The sequence below is a fragment of the Grampus griseus genome (assembly GCF_964374135.1).
Source record: "Grampus griseus genome assembly, chromosome: 17".
Lineage (NCBI taxonomy): Eukaryota > Metazoa > Chordata > Mammalia > Artiodactyla > Delphinidae > Grampus > Grampus griseus.
The window spans coordinates 63,716,351-63,737,479 of NC_139011.1; the positions used below are offsets into that span (position 1 = coordinate 63,716,351).

General features: G+C 39.8%; 1 protein-coding gene across 1 annotated transcript in view; it reads left to right on the forward strand.

The window, feature by feature from the left end:
* The first annotated feature begins 9,679 nt into the window (after nt 1-9,679).
* The window catches only part of UBE2W (ubiquitin conjugating enzyme E2 W), a 75,814-nt gene continuing 64,364 nt past the window's right edge, over nt 9,680-21,129 (forward strand). Inside the window, exon 1 of the mRNA XM_082674833.1 lies at nt 9,680-9,765. Within this exon, the coding sequence (XP_082530959.1) occupies nt 9,751-9,765 (15 nt within the window). The 5' untranslated portion in view covers nt 9,680-9,750. The remainder of the gene's footprint in view (nt 9,766-21,129) is intronic.

Below are 21,129 nucleotides of genomic sequence, written 5' to 3' on the forward strand. Positions count from 1 at the left end.
TAAAAAAATATAAATTTATTTATTTATTGTCTGCGTTGGGTCTTCGTTGCTGCACACTGGCTTTCCCTAGCTGCGGTGAGCAGGGGCTACTCTTTGTTGCGGTGCACGGGCCTCTCATTGCAGTGGTTTCTCTTTGTTGTGGAGTGTGGGCTCTAGGCGCGTGGGCTTCAGTAGTTGTGGCACGAGGGCTCAGTAGTTGCAACTCGCAGGCTTAGTTGCTCCACGGCATGTGGGATCTTCCTGGACCAGGGATCGAACCCGTGTCCCCTGCGTTGGCAGGCAGATTCTTAACTACTGCACCACCAGGGAAGTCCAAGCCTTTGATGCCTCTTTATCTTCACTTACCAGTTCGCTCCACAGTTCACTACAACAAAAAGTAATCTGATGAAGAGCATTGACGTACTCCACATTGCCAATTCAGTTTTTGTTTGTGTGTGTTTGTTTTACAAATCTTGAATGAATTTACATTATTGATTACTTACTCCCTCCTCAAGACCCTTTTGACTTCTAGCCCACATTTCTCTTAAATGTTGGTGTTCCTTTAGCCACTGACCTCAGCATTATGGGTTTTTTTCTCCCCTAAACTCTCTCTTGGAGTGATCTCTTTATTTTCATGGTTTCAAATGTAATCATTTTACTGAATGAGCTGGACTCCATGTGGTGCTGTCGCCCATTTTCCTTTAAAACCCGCTCCGTGGGTTTTCCTTGCCTTGGATGAAATCTCAGGAAGGTTCCAGAATATCTGCAGTCCCTCTGTCAGAAGAACAGTTTCTTTAAAAAAAAGAACAGTTTCTTATCAGTCATTAAAAATTTCAGGCCACGGGCTCCCCTGGTGGCGCAGTGGTTGAGAGTCCGCCTGCCGATGCAGGGGACATGGGTTCGTGCCCCGGTCCGGGAAGATCCCACGTGCCACGGAGTGGCCGGGCCCGTGAGCCATGGCCGCTGAGCCTGCGCGTCCGGAGCCTGTGCTCTGCAACGGGAGAGGCCACAACAGTGAGAGGCCCGCGTACCGAAAAAAAAAAAAAATTTCAGGCCATCTAGTATTACATCATAATCCAAAACTTCACTTAAATGAAATCTCCCCCCTATCCTCTCCCAGCTTAAGCCTGTGGTGTAGAATGTCTGCTGAATATATTCCAGTTGAGATGTAGTAGTGGACATCTGTACTTTTTGTCTCTCTTGCATCTCTTATCTCCCCTCACTCTAGTGTAAGAAGCTTCTTTCTTATGGGAGGTCTCATTTCATGTGATTTGAGTGGGGCTGGCTCCACTCCCACCCATGCTACAGCCCAGGCCTGATCAGTCAGATCACTGTTTGGTTGAGAGATGAAGCTGATTAGAGCTAAGCCAATTGGACCCCCCTCCCAGATCTTTGCTGTTAGAATAATCCACTGGGGTTACTGAGCTGGTAGGTTGGCTATGAGTCTGGAGACTAGAGGCCATCTTGAACACCACAGAGACTGACAGAAAAAGGGCCCTCCACATAAGCTGAGCCTCTGTTCCCAGGATTTCCTAGTGAATTCATTTGAGATAGATTTTACAAGTTTCATTTTTAAAAGGCATGACAGATGACCTATGGGAAACTTTAAATCCTCAAATATGTCCAAAATGGAATCATTTTTTCTTTCCCTTCTATTTTCATTTCTTCTGTCTGTACCAACTCCTTTACTTTCAAATCAGAAACCTTGCATTCAACTCCTTCCTTGTCCCCTATACGCAACAAATCTCAGTCCTGTCTGTTCCCCTTCCTAAATATCTCAAGAGTCCTTTTTCTACGTTCCCTAGTCCAAGCCCTCATCCTCCATCTGTCAGGCCCTTGCAATAGCCTCCTTTTCTGATTTTTCTTTTCTGATCTGACCTGATCAAATCTGTTCAGAACAGTCATTTCAAAATATAAATCTGGCCTCACCACCTCCCATCTGAAAATAACTCTAATTTGCCAAATGATTTCTTTCCTCTTCTTCTTTTTTTTTTTTTAATATTTACTTATTTGGTTGCGTGGGGTCTTAGTTGTGGCAGGCAGGCTCCTTAGTTGAGGCATGTGGGCTCCTTAGTTGTGGCATGCGAACTCTTAGTTGCTGCATGCATGTGGGATCTAGTTCCCTGACCAGGGATTGAACCCGGGCCCCCTGCATCGGGAGCGTGGAGTCCTATCCACTGCGCCACCAGGGAAGTCCCACCAAATGGTTTCTAAGATAAAGTCCAACCTTGCCAGTCAACAAAGACTTCCATGACCAGATCTTGGCTGCCTCTTGTCTCTCACCTCCTTCCATCAATGATTTAAGGTATTTCTTAAAAATTTGATTTAAGAACAGGTTTCCATTTTTTTAAATGTACACCTGTAACTTATATAATACTGTACATCAACTATATCTCAATAAAAAAAATTGTGATGACAGTACAAAAATTCCCTATGTTCCTCATTTAATTTCTCATATTAACATCTTATATTAGTATGGTTCATTTGTTACAATCAATGAACAAATATTGATACACTATTAATAATTAAAACCTATACTTAAGTCTGATTTTCTGCATTTTAACCTAATCTCCTTTTTCTATTCCTAAATCCCATTATATTTAGCATCCTGTCTTCTTAGGTTCCTACTTAGGCTGTGACAGTTTCTCTCAAACTGTCCTTAATTTCAATGACATCGACAGATTTTAGGAGTACTGGGACATTGACAGATTTGAGGAGTACTGATCAGGTCTTTTGTAGAATATCCTTATTTAAGATTTGCCTGATGTTTTTTTCTCATGATTAGACAGGGGTTATGTGATTTCGGGGGTGGGGGGGAGACCACAGAGGTAAAGTGTCATTTGCATCACATCTTATCAAGGGTACATACACTCAACGTGACTTATCATTGCCGAGGTTGACCTTGATCACATGACTGAAGTAGTGTTCGTCAGGTTTCTCCACTGCAGTTACTTTTTTTTTTTTGCGGTACGCGGGCCTCTCACTGTTGTGGCCTCTCCCGTTGCGGAGCACAGGCTCCGGACGCGCAGGCTCAGCGGCCATGGCTCACGGGCCCAGCCGCTCCACGGCATGTGGGATCCTCCCGGACCGGGACACAAACCCGTGTTCCCTGCATCGGCAGGCGGACTCTCAACCACTGCGCCACCAGGGAAGCCCAAGGGTTACTTTTATTTTAAAACCTCACTTACATGGGTCATTAAGAGAATGGGTTTGGAAGGACAATATGGCATACTAGTTAATGAACTCGATCTGTAGACTAATGGAGTTAGAGTTTCCAAGGTAAGATTCTGACTCTTCTATTCAGAAGCTGGGTGACTCTGGCAAACTACCTAGTCTCTCTAAGCCTGTTTCCTAGCCTATAAAATGGGAATTGTTTTAAAGATTAAATAATACAGGAAATACAAGTGCCTCTCACAGTGCCTGTGTGGCACATATAAATACTCAATCCAAGGTAGCTGTTCTCTTGATCGTCATTAATAAGGGCAGATCTGGGAGGATGCCATGTGGAGAAGGGCAGTGGTGGGGCCGGGAGATACAAGGTTTCAACCTTGAGTATTTGTGTATGGCAATTTCAGTTCAGAGCACAGTGTCCAGTCTCTTCTATATTCACAAACTGGTGTGAAATTTGGGGATCTTGACATGGGTATTTCTCAATCACTGCCATACACTCCACTCCTTAGCCAGCATCTCATCCGTCCACTGCAGAGAGAACAGAGTATTTCAGAAGAATAACTAGGCATCACCTCTCATCCATGTGGTGATGTGCCGTTCACCAAGCTCCTTCACATCTATGATTGCATCTGGACTCCACCACCAACCACGTTGGCATTTTCATCCCCATTTTACAGATGATGAAACTAAGGTTCAGAGAAATTTATTTTGTTTTTAATTTATTTTATTTTTGGCTGCGTTGGGTCCTTGCTGCTGCGCACGGGCTTTCTCCAGTTGCGGAGAGCGGGGGCCGCTCCTCCCTGTGGTGAGTGGGCCTCTCATTGCAGTGGCTTCTCCCATTGTGGAGCACGGGCTCTAGGCTCATGGGCTCAGCAGTTGTGGCGCACGGGCTCAGCTGCTTCGCGGCATGTGGGAGCTTCCCAGACCAGGGCTCGAACCCGCGTCCCCTGCATTGGCAGGCGGATTCCCAACCACTGCACCACCACAGAAGCCCGGTTCAGAGAAATTTAAATGACCAACTCCAGGTCACAGAACTAAGAAGTAGCAGAGTTGGGATTCAAAGTCTAGCCCTCTGATTCCAAGTCTAGTGCCTTTTCCAATACGTGTTAAGTGGAGATAGGCGAAAAAGAGGCACACACGCACACACACACACACACACACAAAGGATGGGAAAGGTAGGCAGGAGGTAAAGTCATAGGATAAGAAAGAACTGTCTGGCAGGGACAAAATCACTAGGGCTGCTATCCCTCCTTAAACAGTAGAGGAAGGGTAAATATGTGTTTGGGCAATGATGGCTTTATAAGTAGATAAAGAAGGACAGTATAAATTATGATAACACAATTGTGGGATTTTTTGACAAGGAAAAGAATTTATCTGGAAAGCTTTGAAGAAACCATTGACTCTCCATTTTACAGATTAAAAATCTAGACCCAGGGAGACACCTGAGCAGCCTCTGATCTTATATCATTAATGGGAAAGCCAGTCTGAAGGCCAGCTGGGACTTACTGTTATGGCTGTTTTGTTAAAATATTGAAATGCTCTTCTCTGTTTTTAAACAGCTTTATTAGGGTATAATTCACATACCATAAACATCACCCATAATAATTACTCAATAATTTTCGGTAAATTTATACAGTTGGTCAATCATCACCATAATTTTTAGAACATTTCTATCACTCCCAAAAGAAAATACTGAAATACTTTTATAGTGGTGAGTAAATAGCCACTGCCCGCAGACCCCGAAAAGAATCTCCTTCTGTGGCCTCGGAATCCCCCCCACAGCTACCCATGATCTAACTACAGGTACCTGGCCCTTGGGGCAGGGAGCAACCAGGCCCTTGCTCCAGCACTGAGCAACTTCTGTTCTGCACAGTTGGTACCTGTGCCACATCCGTTGTTAAGTACGTTTAGTGTCACCCCTGGGAAGAATCAAGGTAAATAATCAACTCTTCCGGTTCCCAATCCAGAGCTTTTCACATAGCACACTGCTTTTCAGAAGGACCGGAAAATAAACAAGTGAAAAAAAGAAAACAAGTGCTATGAAATTGTGTCTCCATAAAAGATAGACAGGTTTTGAAAAGGGCAAAGGGTATCCATCATCACCTCTTCAGTAGAGGTGTTCTTACCTTGAGGTTTACAAACTTCCGCCAAGGGATGGACTTCTGAGGGTCAGGTAACCCCCTAAAATACAAAATTTCATGAGTATGAGCATTTTTCTGTGGAGTGGGTCCATGGTTTTCATTCGGTTTTTAAAGGGTTCCTCTTTCCCCGCAAAAGGATAACTTTCTAAGAGGTCTAGGGGAGAAGCAAGCAAGGAATGTGCTCAAGGTCTGCAGACCTGGGTGAAAGAATTCTTGACAGGGAGGAAAAGGAAAGCTGAGAAAGTGAAGACAAAGTTCTCCTGAGTCACAATCTTATCTACAAACCAGATATGTATATAAATCAATCGTTTTTGACATGTAAAGTAAGTCACGCAGAATAGGTCACATACACAAACCATCTGTTATTTTGTTAATTTTCATTGTCTCTTCTTAGGAGATCCACATGAAATGACTAGTTTAGATTCAAAATTATAAAAATAATACTTTTGTTTTGTAGATATGCTTTTTTTAAAGTATCACTCTAAATCATGAATTTGGAGTTTTCGATACTTTTTTTTTTTTGTCTGCGCCCCTGCGGCGTGTGGGATCTTAGTTCCTCTACCAGGGATTGAACCCGGGCCCAAAGCAGTGAAAGCACGGAGTCCTAACCACTGAACCGCCAGGGAATTCCCCTGATACTTTTTGAAATCCCATTTACAGCTCAGTTGGATTACATTAGCATTTTTAAATTGTTAACTAAAGCACCCCAGTATTTCTACAAAAATCACAATGAAACCAAGTTCCTTATTATACTTATAAAAGTGATTTTTTAAAACTCAAAATAGTACATCATGTCCATTGCATTTTATCTTAGACTTTTAAACATAGTATTTTTTTTTTTTTTATTTTGCGGTCCACGGGCCTCTCACTGTTGTGGCCTCTCCGGACGCGCAGGCTCAGCGGCCATGGCTCATGGGCCCAGCTGCCCTGTGGCATGTGGGATCTTCCCGGACCGGGGCATGAACCCGTGTCCCCTGCATCGGCAGGCAGACTCTCAACCACTGCGCCACCAGGGAAGCCCTAAACATAGTATTTTAAACACATCATTTCAAATTTTGATTCCCTCTGATAGGTGCGTGGAATTTGACATCTGGAAAGAAAACTTGGAGATTTTACAGTCTGATTTACTCATTTTATTGATAAGGAAATAAACCCAGAGACATTAAGAGCCTTGACCAAGCTTGCTAATGACAGAGCTGAGATAAGAATACAAGCCTTGGATTCCTGGCCTGTTGCCTCTTCCAATCCAATAACCAAGCTGCTGGTTGCTAAACTGCCTCTGTTTCTCTGATGAGATCAGCCAGTGGGAGACTAAGAATAAACCACTCTGGGGAGACACAGACTCAAGTAAGGACTCGTCAGCTCTGCCTCTTCATCCTCCAACAAGCATATTCTCATAGGACTGCTCCTAACTCACCGGTCTACTGAATCACTAGAACTCAAGCATTCATAAATCACATGACATTATCAATATTGCAGGATTTGCCCATTGATCCCTTTGTGGGTCCTTTAAGAAATTAGACTATTTGGTTTCCCATATTTCTTCTTTTCTGCCAGAAAGTCCAGCTGCTTTTAGTCCCCTGTGTCACAGGCTCTGCTTTTTCCTTGGCAGGGAAGACCTCAGGTACATATACAGCTTGGGTACGTCCTGGTTTTTCTCTTCCAGGGAGATGGAGGTGGGGGTAGTTTGTGAGGTGAAGGAGAATCACTTCCTTGAACCTGATGGTCATTTCTAATTGCTATGGAAATTAAAAAATGAACATCATTATCAAATCTAACAAAGACAGCTATTATTCCTTAATATTATCTGATACCTATTTTCTGCTTAAATTTCAACAGTTGTCTCCAAGATATCTTTATTTTTTAAGAGAGAACTTTTATTGTTTTTATTTTTTGGCTATGTTGGGTCTTTGTTGCTGCTCACGGGGCTTTCTCTAGTTGTGGCGAACGGGGGCTACTCTTCGTTGCGTTGCGTGGGGTTCTTATTGCGGTAGCTTCTCTTGTTGCAGAGCATAGGCTCTAGGCTTGGGGGCTACAGTAGTTGTGGCGTGCGGGCTCAGTAGTTGTGGCTCATGGGCTCTAGGGTGCAGGCTCCGTAGTTGTGGTGCACAGGCTTAGTTGCTCCACTGCATGTGGGATCTTCCTGGACCAGGGCTCGAACCTGTGTCCCCTGCACTGGCAGGCGGATTCTTAACCACTGCGCCACCAGGGAAGTCCTCGTATAGAGTTTATGAGAACTCCACTTCCTCTCCTACTTTTGGAATTGTCAGGCATTTTGTCTTTTGCCTATCTGATAGGAAGCTCCACTCTGTAAAGAAATGAGATGTGTAAAAAACAAACAAAACAAAACAAAAACTGAAGAAATGAGATGTGAGCCTAGTCCTCAAACACTGTATAATCAATTGTTTTAGATATAAACATTTCATGCTTCCTGGAGATAATTATATGCTCCCACCCCATCTGAAAGTGACTGTTTTAGCTCCTGAGTACATGAGGATCTTTTATATATCAATGAAAGAATGAAGAGGGTAGTGAGGTAATTATGTACTATTTACTATTTCCTGGAAAGATATGACTGGTACTGACTTTTCCCTCCTATGAAGATCCTCTTTAACACATATAAAATCCAAGGGACCAGATGTTGATTTTACTGTGAGGGGTATTAGGATTCCTGTAACCCTTTCTTCCTTATTAGTATTTGTCATGGCAGGTTGTTGATTCTGATGATGTCATAATGCTTTGTTTGTGGGGTCATCTAAAGACACATACCTTAGGAAGAATTGGCTTTTAAACAAAGTAAACCTTAGATGGTAAAACGATCAATTTTCTGAGATCATAGGGATAAAGATCTCCAGAAGAAAATATATCTGGAAAAGCTTTCCTCTTTCATGATACGAGTTTTACTCAGTTGAAATGTAGGCAACACAACTGGGCTGACACCTGATATGTTTCTGGATCATCCTTGGTTGCCGGAAGCCTGCAAACATTCCTCAAGGACACAGTCATTTTGCACAACAAAGGGAAAACCAGCCCATTTCTGGCAATCGGGTGGAAGTCTAAGAGGAAGAAAAGTATACCAATATAAATTCCTCTCTAGCGATGAAGAATAGGGTGTTTAGTATTATACCATAGAATAAGTAGGGTATTTTAAGGATCTTTTTTCCTTTTTTGAACACATTTTACCTTAGAGAATTTCACAGAGAACATAATGATCTAAAGAGTGGGAAGGATGATATCTTACATTGCTCTTATATTTAAATCTTACATAAATTTCTTAAAAGAACTCCAAGTTAATAAAATGACAGATTTTTAAGCTTTCATTCTGGTAAACTAAAAGCCTTCTACTCATGTATCAGCCACCTACATTTAAAAAAAAAAAAAAAAAAAAACAGAACAGGAAGTGCAAGCATTTGGCTTCCATTTTCCTTTTATAAACCAATAACATCTTCAGTTCTATGTGGCTTCTGATAAATGTTGGCAGAACTGGTGTACTCCCAGAATAAATTCTGTGTACTCAGCTCTCCCTACTCATATACATCCCTAGGTGAAACGACCACAAAACTGCCCACTACAAAACAGGCTGAAGAGAAATCTGGATGTGACAGAAGGTATGTGTCTATTATAGCGTAACACTGATACATTAAAAACAATTTCATGTCTAGGGTCAAATCTCTAACCAAGTGTCAGTGCCGTAACACTATAACTATTATTGATACACGTGAAGTTTCAAACTGAGGGGCTAGGGTAACGGGGCAGAAATTGCACACAAACAAAAGAAAAACTTCCAAATGTTCTCTTCCCCTTCAGGCAAGTTTCAGTTCCACAAATCTACCCTTGCCTTTAAAATATCAAAGGGCTGTTCTGCCCTCGATTCTCATCCCGTTGTGCAAGGAAATCTGTGTCTCTCTTCCCCAAATTAGGAATATGAGAAGACTTCCAGGTCCGTAAAGACCAGAAAGCAGCCCTGTGGCAAGTTTTATCTTGCCCCAAAGCTGTGAAAGTGGGCATGGTAATGTGGAAAAAGCATCCGAATGGAAAAAATCTGTAAACCATACACCTGTGGTTGGAAAAACAAAACAAAACAGAAAAAAAACCCCAAAACCCACGGATCTGGACATCAGGATCTCGAGGTATAGACAGAAAAAAGAGAACAATCGTGGCTCGGGTCAAAACCCGAGTAGCGTTTCCTAAGCGATCGGGGTAGCGAGTGGGGATCTTAGTGGAGGCTGGGGAGCTGGATGTGACCGAACGTACCGACACCGCCATTCACCGCGTCCGGGTCCGCGCCTCCCCCTCCGGACGCCTACTGCGCCAGCCAATCCCGTCGCGCACTCCCCTTCGCATTGGAGGCCCCGCCCCCCGCGCCCGGGATGCTGGGCCCCCGCGGCGTGACGCAAGCACGGCAGCTCCGCCCCCTGCGTCTCTGGCCTCGCCGGTCTTGGGGGGGGATGGTTCTATCATGGCGTCAATGCAGGTAAGAGGAGTTTGCAGCATCTGGGCGGGCTCCGGAGCCACAGGGAGGATCCGAGCGTTTCGCCCGGGGGGGTGTCTGGGACTCTGGGCACCTGGGCCGGCTCCGGAGCGGCCCCGGTAGCCGGTCCTTCCCCAGCGTCCGGGCGTTGGGAGGGGTGAGAGGCGGCGAGAAGAAGGGGGTTTCTCGGTCGGTCGAAGCGGACACCAGCCGGCCGGGAAGTTGGGGGATAAAGAAGGCTAAGGGGAGGAAAGGGCGAAGTTTGATGTTCGCTCAGGGGCAGTGGTCTCGGAATCATCTCCAGCTCACCCGGACGGCTCCCGCTGGCCTGACCCCCGCCCCAGGGATGTCTTTTCCTCCGCGGTCCCCGGCTGGGCGGAAACAGCTGCTGTCGCCGTTGTCGCCGGGGCAGGGGCGGCCCTGAGAGGGGCTGAGTGTGGGGAGCTGAAAAGGCGTTCCCGGAGAAGGCGGCTGGCTGCAGAGGCGTTTCGCGGCCTCTGTTCAGGCCTCCCACGCCCGGCCTCCCTGGCCTGCTCGGCCCCTCGACTCCCCTTTTGACTCTTAGTCCTTTGCCCCAGGGGTACCTTCCTCTTTCAGCCTCCGCACTCTCAACGAACATACGTCCAGCAGCCCATTTTCTCACTCTCCCCGAAGCTGCAGTTAGCCCATCAAAGTCATTTGCCGCCTAATATGCAGTCTCCCCGAGAGACAAGTCACCAGCTCCCCATAGCTCCCGGGATAGATAGCTCGCCCTCAAATCTTTTTATTTCCTACGGTGCCCCACCCTTGCGGTCGCGGTTAGGCTACAGCCTTTTACCCCTCTTCGCCAGATCTTTAGTGGAACCTTAGTTTGGTAGGAGGTGTTTTATTAACCCGTGTTGTATTTACCTGACTTGGCAATGCGTGGTTTTCTGGTTTTCCAACTTCATAGGCTCCTTTTTACCAAATCCAAGGAGTTTGATTTTTTTTCAGGCAAAGATGGCATCCACAGTTGCAGTTTTGTAGAGATTAACTCTGCATTATCTATAGCTTGCATTTAATTTACAGATGAAGACTAGCTCTGTCAAAACATAGGAAGAGAAGGCAGAACTCCCGTTTGGAGTGTCATCTGAGCGCTTTTTAGAGTTTTAACAACATCTTAAAGAGACCACGTTTTTCTTGGAAGGATTTTATGCTTTTGTTTCTAGAAGAATAAGCACGTTTCCCTGTCCCTTTTTTCCTCTTTTTAGGAGAGAAAAGTGCTTTTCTTTCATCTCTTCTCTTTTCTGAATCTTCTTCCTCTTCTGTGCACGTGTTTGCTTCACATTTACTTCTGTGCTTTTGTGTTGTCTGTCCCCTTTCAGCCTCTCCATTCAAGACTCTTTTTACTTTTGCTTCTCCCTCTGGACTTCCCTGCAGAATAGAAAAAGAAAACTGTATATAACGTTCCTAGTTGAAGAGATGTCATGAAGTAATCCAGAGAAAAAACAAGAACAATTTCAGGAAACATTATACTTTACCCTAATCTCCCCAGAGACGTTAGAGAAGTTTCATCATTTGGGCCAAAAAAGGAACTGTAGAACACTAGTTGAACAGTAGATCGGCTATATGACCAATTTAAGATTATTTGTATTGAAAGATTAAAATCCACTATACTTGTGATTATATTTGGCAGGAGGATTATAGGGATAACTAATTTGCTGATTAGATTTAGACTTTTAGTGTCTGGAGAAGACAGATTTCAGTTTTTAAGAGAAAAAAACTTGAGTCGGTACAAAACAGTGTTGACAGTCTTGAATTTTACATGGCGACTTAAGCAATGGAAACAATACTAGGCAGTGCAATACTGCGTTTTTCTGCATCCCAAGTACTACCTCTGACTGTCTTTTCATCCTTTATTCCTTTATGTCTTCTGATTAGAGGAATGGAAAACTGATGTTTCCTATTTTAATTAAAACTAAATTCTTCCTTTTATTTGTATTTTAAAAATACCTGATACAGATTTTCTGGTAGTATCTTTTTTATTAAAAATTTTTTTAATCGAAGCATAGTTGATATACAATAGTTTATGTTTCAGACATACAATATAATGATTCACAATTTTTAAAGATTATACTCCATTTATAGTTATTAGGAAATATTGGCTATACTCCCTGTGCTGTACAATATATCCTTGTAGCTTATTTTATACATAGTAGTTTGTACGTGTTAACCCTGTCTCCCTATCTTGCTCCTCTCCCTTTCCCTCTCCAGTGTTAACCACTAGTTCTTTATATCTGTGAGTCTGTTTCTTTTTTGTTATATTCACTAGATTTACTTTTTAGATTCCACATGTAAGTGATACTGTACAGTATTTCTTTCTCTGACTGATTTTATTTCACTGAGCATAATACTCTCCAAGTCCATCTATGTTGTTGCAAATGGCAAAGTTTCATTCTTTTTTACAGCTGAGTAATATTTCATTGTTTGTGTGTGTGTGCATGTGCGCACGCCAACATCTTATTTATAGGTTCATCTGTTGATGGATACTTAGATTGCTTTCATATCTTAACAATTGTAAATAGTGCTGCTTTGAACATTGGAGTGCATGTATCTTTTACATTAGTGTTTTCATTTTCTTCTGATATATACCCAGGAGTGGAATTGCTGGATCAAATAGTAGTTCTAATTTCTGTTTTCTGAGGACCCTCAACGCTATTTTTCATAGTGGCTGCACCAGTGTACATTCCCACCAACATTGTACAAGGGTTCCCTTTTCTTCACATCCTTTTCTGGTAGTATCTTGAAAAATATTTTAATATAGATAAACTGAGCTTTTTGAAACACAACACTTTCTGTGTGGTTATTCTGTGTCTTAGAACAAAATTTTTTCCTGACCATCTTAATGGCAAAATTTAACTCCTCAAAACAAATAAATTATACATAAAACTACAGCTAAATTATGAAATTTGTTCATTCACTCATCAGTTATTTTTTTGAGGGCCCACTGTGTGTTTGGTATTCATCTAGGTGCTGGGGATACAGCAGTGAACAAAAGCAGGCAAGATTTCTGCCCTTGTGAATGTAATAGTCTGGTTAGGGGTAATGGATAAGAACAAAATATTTAAGTTAATCGCTATTATATTAGAAGGTGATAGTGCTATGGAGAAAAATTGTGGAAGGAGGTTAGGAAATATTTTTTGGATTTTAGTTTGAGTGCTTAGGAAAAAATAAGCTATACATGAATGCTGCTCTAACCATGTCCTTACCTAAAAAAGTTTTCAGTAGATTTCTTTATCTTAACCCGCACCAGGATATTATTGCTGATGAGGAGGTTACTTAAGCTGTAAGAGGAACTGTATTTTAAAAACATGCATATTATACAAATGTAACATAAGACTTGATTACTTACATTGATAAAAATAAATAAATGAATAAAACAAATTAGCCTTTAGGATCATCAGGATATCAAGTAAAGGTAGACTTTGAATTTCTTCTTTGGAGAGTATGTTGTTGTTTTATCTTTTTAAAAAAAATTTATTGAAGTATAGTTTATTTACAGTGTGTTAATTTCAGGTGTACAGCACAATGATTCAGTTATACATTTATATATATCCTTTTTAGATTCATTTCGGAGAGTATGTATTTTAAAGTTGATGTTGTAACTACTGCAGTATACTCTATCAGTGCCTCTCAGCCTTTTTTTAGGCTGTGGCACACACAGAAAATACGTTTTGAATTGCACACCAGGGTGGGTGAGATTGTTGGAGGCTAGAAGCACCTGGCCAAGCAGTTCAGAGTGAAACACGGGATGAGGATCAGTATTCTGGTACGCCTGTAATGCTGGGGAAGCTCTGCTCTGTAGTTTTGCTAGAGTTGTTCTTCAATATATAGTTCAAGATTGTGGTTTTCAGATTTATATGAGCCCTTTGAGATGTTCTTTCCCATTTTTTTCTTTTTCTTTTTTCTTCCTAGAACAAAGTCACAAATCACCAAGTAAGATATGATTAGATTATGTTTTAAGAAACCATTCTTTGAGAATGGTGGGTTCATGGTGATACTTAAAATTGGCAGGAGTTAGAGTAAAGAAATAGATTTACGTTTAATTTTGATGATTCTAGAATTCTTAAAATATTATGTGGAAAGTTGTCGATAACAAATTTTTAGATTTAGCATTTTCGGGACTTAGATAATTTGGTACAAACTTTCTATCCCCAAACTACAAAAGCATTATTAAAGTGAATTTTTATGTGATTCAAAACATTTCTTAAAAGTGTAGCAATATTAGGGTATTCTGTTTTCAGCTAAACCATAAAACAGTATTTTTTGTGTTACGTTTCTTTTTTCATTTTGTACATAATCTTTTTTTTCCCTATTGGCTCATTTCATAAAATAATTAATATTGCCTCCTGGATATTTCTGATTTTAGAATTTAGCTGTTTGATTCAGCCTTTATGTTAGAACTTTTTAAGTATACCTGGTATACTTTTCTAATTTAACCATCTAGATTTACTGATGTAATGAACTACTTTTACCTTATGTCTTAAGATCTTAGAAAGTCAGTGTATAGTAGTTGATATTTGTCAATTCCAGAAATAGTGATATAATTGAAAGAAATGGTCAGTTGAATTACTCTTGCAGATTTTCTGCGTTATCTTCCTCTCTCTCACTTAATTGGAGACTATTGACTGTTGACTTGACTAGATGGAAGGAGATTGAGATTTAGTAACAGGAGATGGATTATGAATGTGTGTTTTTTCTTAGATGAGTTAGAAATAATAAATTATTTTGGATTATTCACAACTCTGCATTGCTGTTTACTCAAATAATTGGTGTAGTGATTGAGAGAGGCAGAGTGTGGCCTCTTGCTGACATTATTGTTGTCATGTTACCTTGACAATTAGATTTCATATGACTGTTGACATCATTATGAAGGGTTACAGCATAATTAAAAGTTAGAAAACTGACTGTCATCATGAATCCTGAGGCTTACTGAGCACTGGAGACTTGGGGTGTATAGCCAGAATTACAGTATCTGAGAAGGTTGGCTAGGTACTCTGGCTAGGAATGGGGCTGACAGAGAGCTGTTGGAGCAAGTGCTGAAGGAAAAGGGGAACAGCATAGAGTAGAATTGACGGTGTTCTGTGTGAATGAGAAACATAAGTAGATAGTAGACTACATTGTGAACAAAAGCATAAAGTTGGGGTCATCATCTTAATTCTCAAAGCAGTCATTGTAGTATTTTTCTTTTTGCTATTAATCAATTACTACTTTACAAGATGCCTTCTATTTTTGTCCTAAAGTGTTGGTTTGGGTCTTTCATTTAACTTTTTAGGTCTCTTCCACTCCTCTGGGCCATAGATTCTATTAGAATAGGAAAAAAAAAATCCTTTCTCACTGTTCCTTAAATGTGCACATAGTGACTACAGTAAATGCTTGTCAGTTACTTGACATAGCAAATTCTGCATTAATTTAGTTCTATTTTAGAGAAATCTAAAAAATTTCACAATTTGTTTGGAAACACAAACGATCCCGAATAGGCAAAGCAATCTTGAGAAAGAAAACGGAGCTGGAGGAATCAGGCTCCCTGACTTCAGACTATACTACAAAGCTACAGTAATCTAGACAGTATGGTACTGGCACAGAAATAGAAATATAGATCAGTGGAACAGGATAGAAAGCCCAGAGATAACTCATGCACATACGGTCACCTTATCTTTGATAAAGGAGGCAAGAATATACAATGGAGAAAAGACAGCCTCTTCAGTAAGTGGTGCTGGGAAAACTGGACAGCTACATGTAAAAGAATGAAATTAGAACACTCCCTAACACTGTATACAAAAATAAACTCAAAATGGATTAAAGACCTAAATATAAGGCCAGACACTATAAAACTCTTAGAGGAAAACATAGGCAGAACAGTCTAAGACATAAATCACAGCAGGATCCTTTCTGACCCACCTCTTAGAGAAATCTAGTAAGCAATTTTCTTATAGTAAGGTTGCATACCTATAAAGGAATAACAAAATTCATATTTATAATTACATGTGTATTCCCCCCAAAGTTTGATTATTTTCTTGATACATGTGTTTGCCATAACTTTGTTTTTGAAAGTATTTTCATTTTCTTCCTCTCTGGATTCTTATTCCAACCTTGTAAAATGGGAAGTCAGATAATCCCATTTCATTCTATTAGAGAGAAAGAGTGACTTTTGATAAGTAATCACTTACTTGGGAAGTGACTTACCCAAAATTTCATAGCAACTGAGTAGTGAAGCTGAATTGGAAACCAAGCTCTAAAATCTACTGATGCTGTTAAGTTGGAGGTAATGAACATTAACAAGTTTGGTATTGTTGAGAAATCATTTGGATAATTATTTAAATCTTCAGTTAAGAATTTAGCATTTACTAAAAAATATTTTATAGCTTCTATAGTTAAGAAAATGAGAGGAAAATATTCCTTATACTTTAAAATATAAAGTCACTTTATCAAAATTTTTACAAAGATTCTTTATGCATATACTTGTGCACTGAGTAAAATTATAATGGCAAATCTTTACTGTTCAAAGATAATCTTTATTAAGGAGAATTTTTAAAGGGGTGATCTGGCATTTTTCTGAAAATATACTTCTGCATAGTATTTATCTAAATTGAGCATTTGTTAGATGAATTTTATTGCATGTTTATATTATTGTCTGCTTCATTATTTTACCTACATAATACATTATCATGTTTGTCAGGTGTTTTAAGAATGTTTTTGTTTGATAGCCTTTATTTGGGAATGCAGTTTTTGGAGTACCAACAAATGGTGCATACCTTTGAGTTACTTTATTCTGAGAAAAACTGTAGTTTCATTCAGTTGCTTTTGTAAAACTTCATTAGAAAAACGTGCTCAGGATCTGGAATCAAAAGACCTGGATTCAGGTTCTGTTTCACTACATAACAGTTGTGTTACACAAAAATCAGTGTAGTGAAGTGGTTAAGACAAAAGTAGGTTAACAGAGAGGTAAACATTTGTAAAACTCCTTTCTTGGTTTCCCTTCCCAAACTTGTTCTTTCTATAGTATTCCCCATGTGGTACATGGCAACTTCGTTCTTCCAGTTGTTCAGTCAGAAACCTTGGTTTCATCCCACTCCGTAGTCAAACCATCAGCAAATTCTATCCAGCTCTACCTTCAGAATAAATCCAGAATCCAACTCTCCGCTCTTCTGCATCATTACCTGATGTACATCATCATCATCATCTGTCATCTGTATTATATCAACAGCTTCCTAACTGGTTTCTCTGCTTCTGCCCTTGTTCCCTTACAGTCTTTTCTCAACTCATCAGATTCTTTCAAAACAAAAGTCAAATGTCACTTCACTCACATCCTTACTGTGGCTTCCCTATTGTACTCAAAATATAATCCAAAATCCCTGGTAATGACCATTGCCCCACCCTCCTCACTTCTCTACAGCCTTATGGGCCTCCTTGCTATCTTTGCCCCTGTTATTTCCTCTGCTTGGAGTGCTCTTCTCCACATATCTGATGGCTCACTTCCTTTTTTTTAATCTCAGATCTTTGTTCAAATGTAGTTTTCTCAGAGAAGCCTTCCTTGATCACCCAGTACAAAACAGTCCTTCCACTGTGGCACTTGCAGTGCCCCTTTCCCTGCTAAATTTCATCTTCATATCCCTAACATATTGTTAATTAATATACTATTTCTCCTGGACATACCCCAGTGCCTGGCATGTAGTAGGGCCTCAGTAAATGTCAATGGAATAAGCACAGCTTTTGGATTCAGATAAACTTGGTTTGAATTCTAACTTTGCCGTTTAATATCTGTGTAACCTTTTTTTTAACCCATCCTATGGGGTAAAATTACAAATTACTTCATGTTATAGACCTTTGGAATTGTTTGTGAGTTATATCTTGTAATTCTATAGGCCTCTTATTTTAAACTACCTCTATCAAGTACTCACTTTAAAAAAATTTTGATTCCTGGTCCTGTGTTGGCTACCAATGGAAAAAAACAAATTTCCTTTATATGAAGCCTCTCCTTGTATTTACACACCACAGGAAGGAGAGAGGAAGTATGATTTCTAATTAGCATGTATTCTTTGCCAATCTTCTTCAGAATTTGAGAGTTAGCCAAGTAAAATTTTGAGCCTCTTACATCAGTTTTACATGGCATGTTCAGTTTTTTTATTTTTTTTTGGCCGCGCCACATGGCATGCTGGATCTTAGTTCCCTGACCAGGGGTGGAACCCATGCCCCCTGCAGTGGAAGAGCAGAGTCCCAACCACTGGACCGCCAGGGAAGTCCCAATTTTTTTCTTTTTTTAATTGAAATATAACTCACATATCATAAAACAACCTTTTTTTAAAAGTATAAAATTCAGTGGTTTTCAAAATACATTCACAGCCATTGTCACTAAAAGAATATACTCACAAAGTCACCCCCAAAAGAAACCCCATACCCATTAGCAGTCAGTCTGTTCCCAGTGTATCATGTTATCCTGTCCCCCACGTCCCCACCTCCACCCTTGGAAATCCCTAATTTGTTTTCTATCTTTATAGATGTGTCTATTTGGGGCATTTCATATAAATGGAATCATACAATATGTGGTCTTTGGGACTGGCTTCTTTCACTCAGCATAATGTTTTTGAGGTTCGTCTATATTGTAGCTTGTATCAGTACTTCATTCATTTTTAGGCTGAGTAATAGTCCATTTTATGGTTATACATAGCACAGTTTGTTTATCCGTCAGTTAATTGACATTTGGTTTGTTTCCTGTTCCCATCTGTTAATTGACTGTTTGTATTATTTCTGCTTTTCTTTTTTTTGAATAATGCTGCTATGGGTATTTATGAACATGTTTTTGTATGGACATGTTTTACTTGTCTTAGGTATATACCTAGGAGTGGAATTGCTGAGTCATTTGGTAACTCTTATGTTTAATTTTTTAAGAAACTGCCAGATGTTTCCGTGGCAGCTACACTATTTTACATTCCCACGAGCAGTATGCAGAGGTCCCAGTTTCTACATATTCTGGCTAATATTTGTTGTCCATTTTAAAAATTATAGCCATCTTAGTGGGCGTGAAGTGGTATCTCATTGTGGTTTTGATTTGCATTTCCCTAATGACTAATGTTGGACATCTTTTCTTGTGCTTATTGGTACATTTCTTGGAGAAATGTCTATTTAAATCCTTTGCCATTTAAAAAGATAAGTTATCCTTTTATTGTTGAGTTGTAAGAGTTCTTTATATATTCTGAATTTATCAGACATGAGATTTGCAGATATTCTCCTATGTGAGCTGTGTTTGCACATTCTTCATGGTATCCTTTAAAGCACAAGTATTTTTAATTATGATGGAGTCCAGTTTATTCTTTGGTCATTTGTACTTTTGTTTTCATATCTAAGAAATCATTACTTAATTCAAAGTCATGAAGACATACTTTATTATACCTCTCTTCTTCTGAGAGTGTTATAGTTTTAGCTCTTACATTTATGTCTGATTCATTTTGAGTTAACTTTTGTATATGGTCTGAGGCATATTTAGCTTTTATAGCATTAATATGGCAGGTTGTTTTCTTTTTGAAGTTGTATAGGTCCAAGATGAGAGTCCATCAGGTTTGATAATATCCTGCTGGATTCAACTTATTTCTCTTGGTGAGTGGAGCTTTTAGCTCTTTTTTAGATAAGAATTTATATTGCAGCCCTACTACTAAAAAATATGATTATAATCCTGATAAACTATTACTGAGAATATTTATGTATTCATATATCGGCTTTTATTATAATTGAAATAGACACACGAACTTTGGTTTATAGACTTGCAAAAAGCATTGAGCCATTGGGCATTTTAGAGGTCATCTAGTCCAACCATCGTACCTTTAAATCATTGCTGCGTTTTGTGATTAGAGCTAGTTGATAAAATGATTACTTTTGTACTGCATGAAAGGAAGCTATATTGAGCAAATTGATATATAGTTTTTTTAGTATATAGATTTGATATGAGAAAAATTGTTATATTTCCTTAAATAGGAAAACCAATTTAAGGATTTTAGTGGAGAAAATTATGTAGCTGGGCATATTGGTGCCATCTTTGCTCTTTATGTTGCTGGAAACCTCAAATTCCTATCTTTATAACAGTTAGTTTGAGCTACTTGATTTGATATTTCTACAGTCTGTCCACATTATTCATGAATTCTATATTTGTGAATCCACCTACTTGTAAAATTTATTTGTAACCCTAAAATCGATTTCATGGTGGTTTTGTGGTGATTTGTACACATGTGCAGAGTGGGAAGATTTGAGTTGCTGACGTGCATGTTGCAGCTCAGGTAAAACAGGGCAACTTTGCAGCTGTCATACAATAAACAAGTGTCCTTTCTTGGATCTGTTTAGTGCCACTTCCTTTCGCATGTTGCTTTTAGTGATTTCACTGTTTAAAGTGGCCCCCAAGCATAGTACTGGAGTACTATTCGGTGTTCCTAGTTGCAAGAAGACTGATGTGTCTTGTGTAGAAAATATGTGTGTTAGATAACCTTCATTCAGGCATGTACTGTTGCCCTTGGGTTCAGTGTTACTGAATAAACAATATATATTAAGAACTCCAAACAGGAACGCACACAAATTAAGGTTGAATGTATGAATGTGAGTGGAGGATCACAGAAACCTAACCCTGTATTTCCCCTAGGAACAGTGTTTCACTGTTTGCTAATTAAGTATTTGCTGTGACTTTACAGAATGTAACTACTGTGAATAATGAGAATTGACTGTATTTTGATTTAAATTTCAGTCCACCTTTGATTTGAAATGTACTGAAGCCAGGTTAAAACTGGCAAAATGTAATGTTACTACATTCAGGTTCCTTGTTTGCCTTTTTCCATTTTCTACTGTAGATAAGTACCGTCCCCCAGTTTTTTTCTTGAGTTACCCACACAATCCAAGTTAGTGGTTTTCAATGTTGGCATTATATTGAAGACACCTGGTGAGCTTTAAAAACAACAGCTATCCCCCGAGATTGATTAATTGGTCTGGCAGCATCTTGGGTATTGGAATTTTTCTCAGCTCCTTGCTAAGTCTGATCTGCAACCAAAGTTGAGAACTCAGCTACAATGGGAGAATTTAGCTGTGCAAATTATGTAAATTGGATAAGATATAATAAATCTCCAGATTTAGGTTTCAGGAGATGGTAGACATTTCAAAGTTGATACTTCTGGAGAGATCTTTTTAAAAACCAAATTTGAGACTATTAAAATGTTTATGTTTCTGGCTGTTTACATGATCACAGTTCTATCAAAGAACATCCATTTTCTGTACATATCAGAGCAAATGTTGACTGCCTTTTCAATTTTTGTGAAATCTCTTGTTTGGTGGCCATTTTATACAAAGAACGTATCTGCCCTGAGAGTTCTTTGT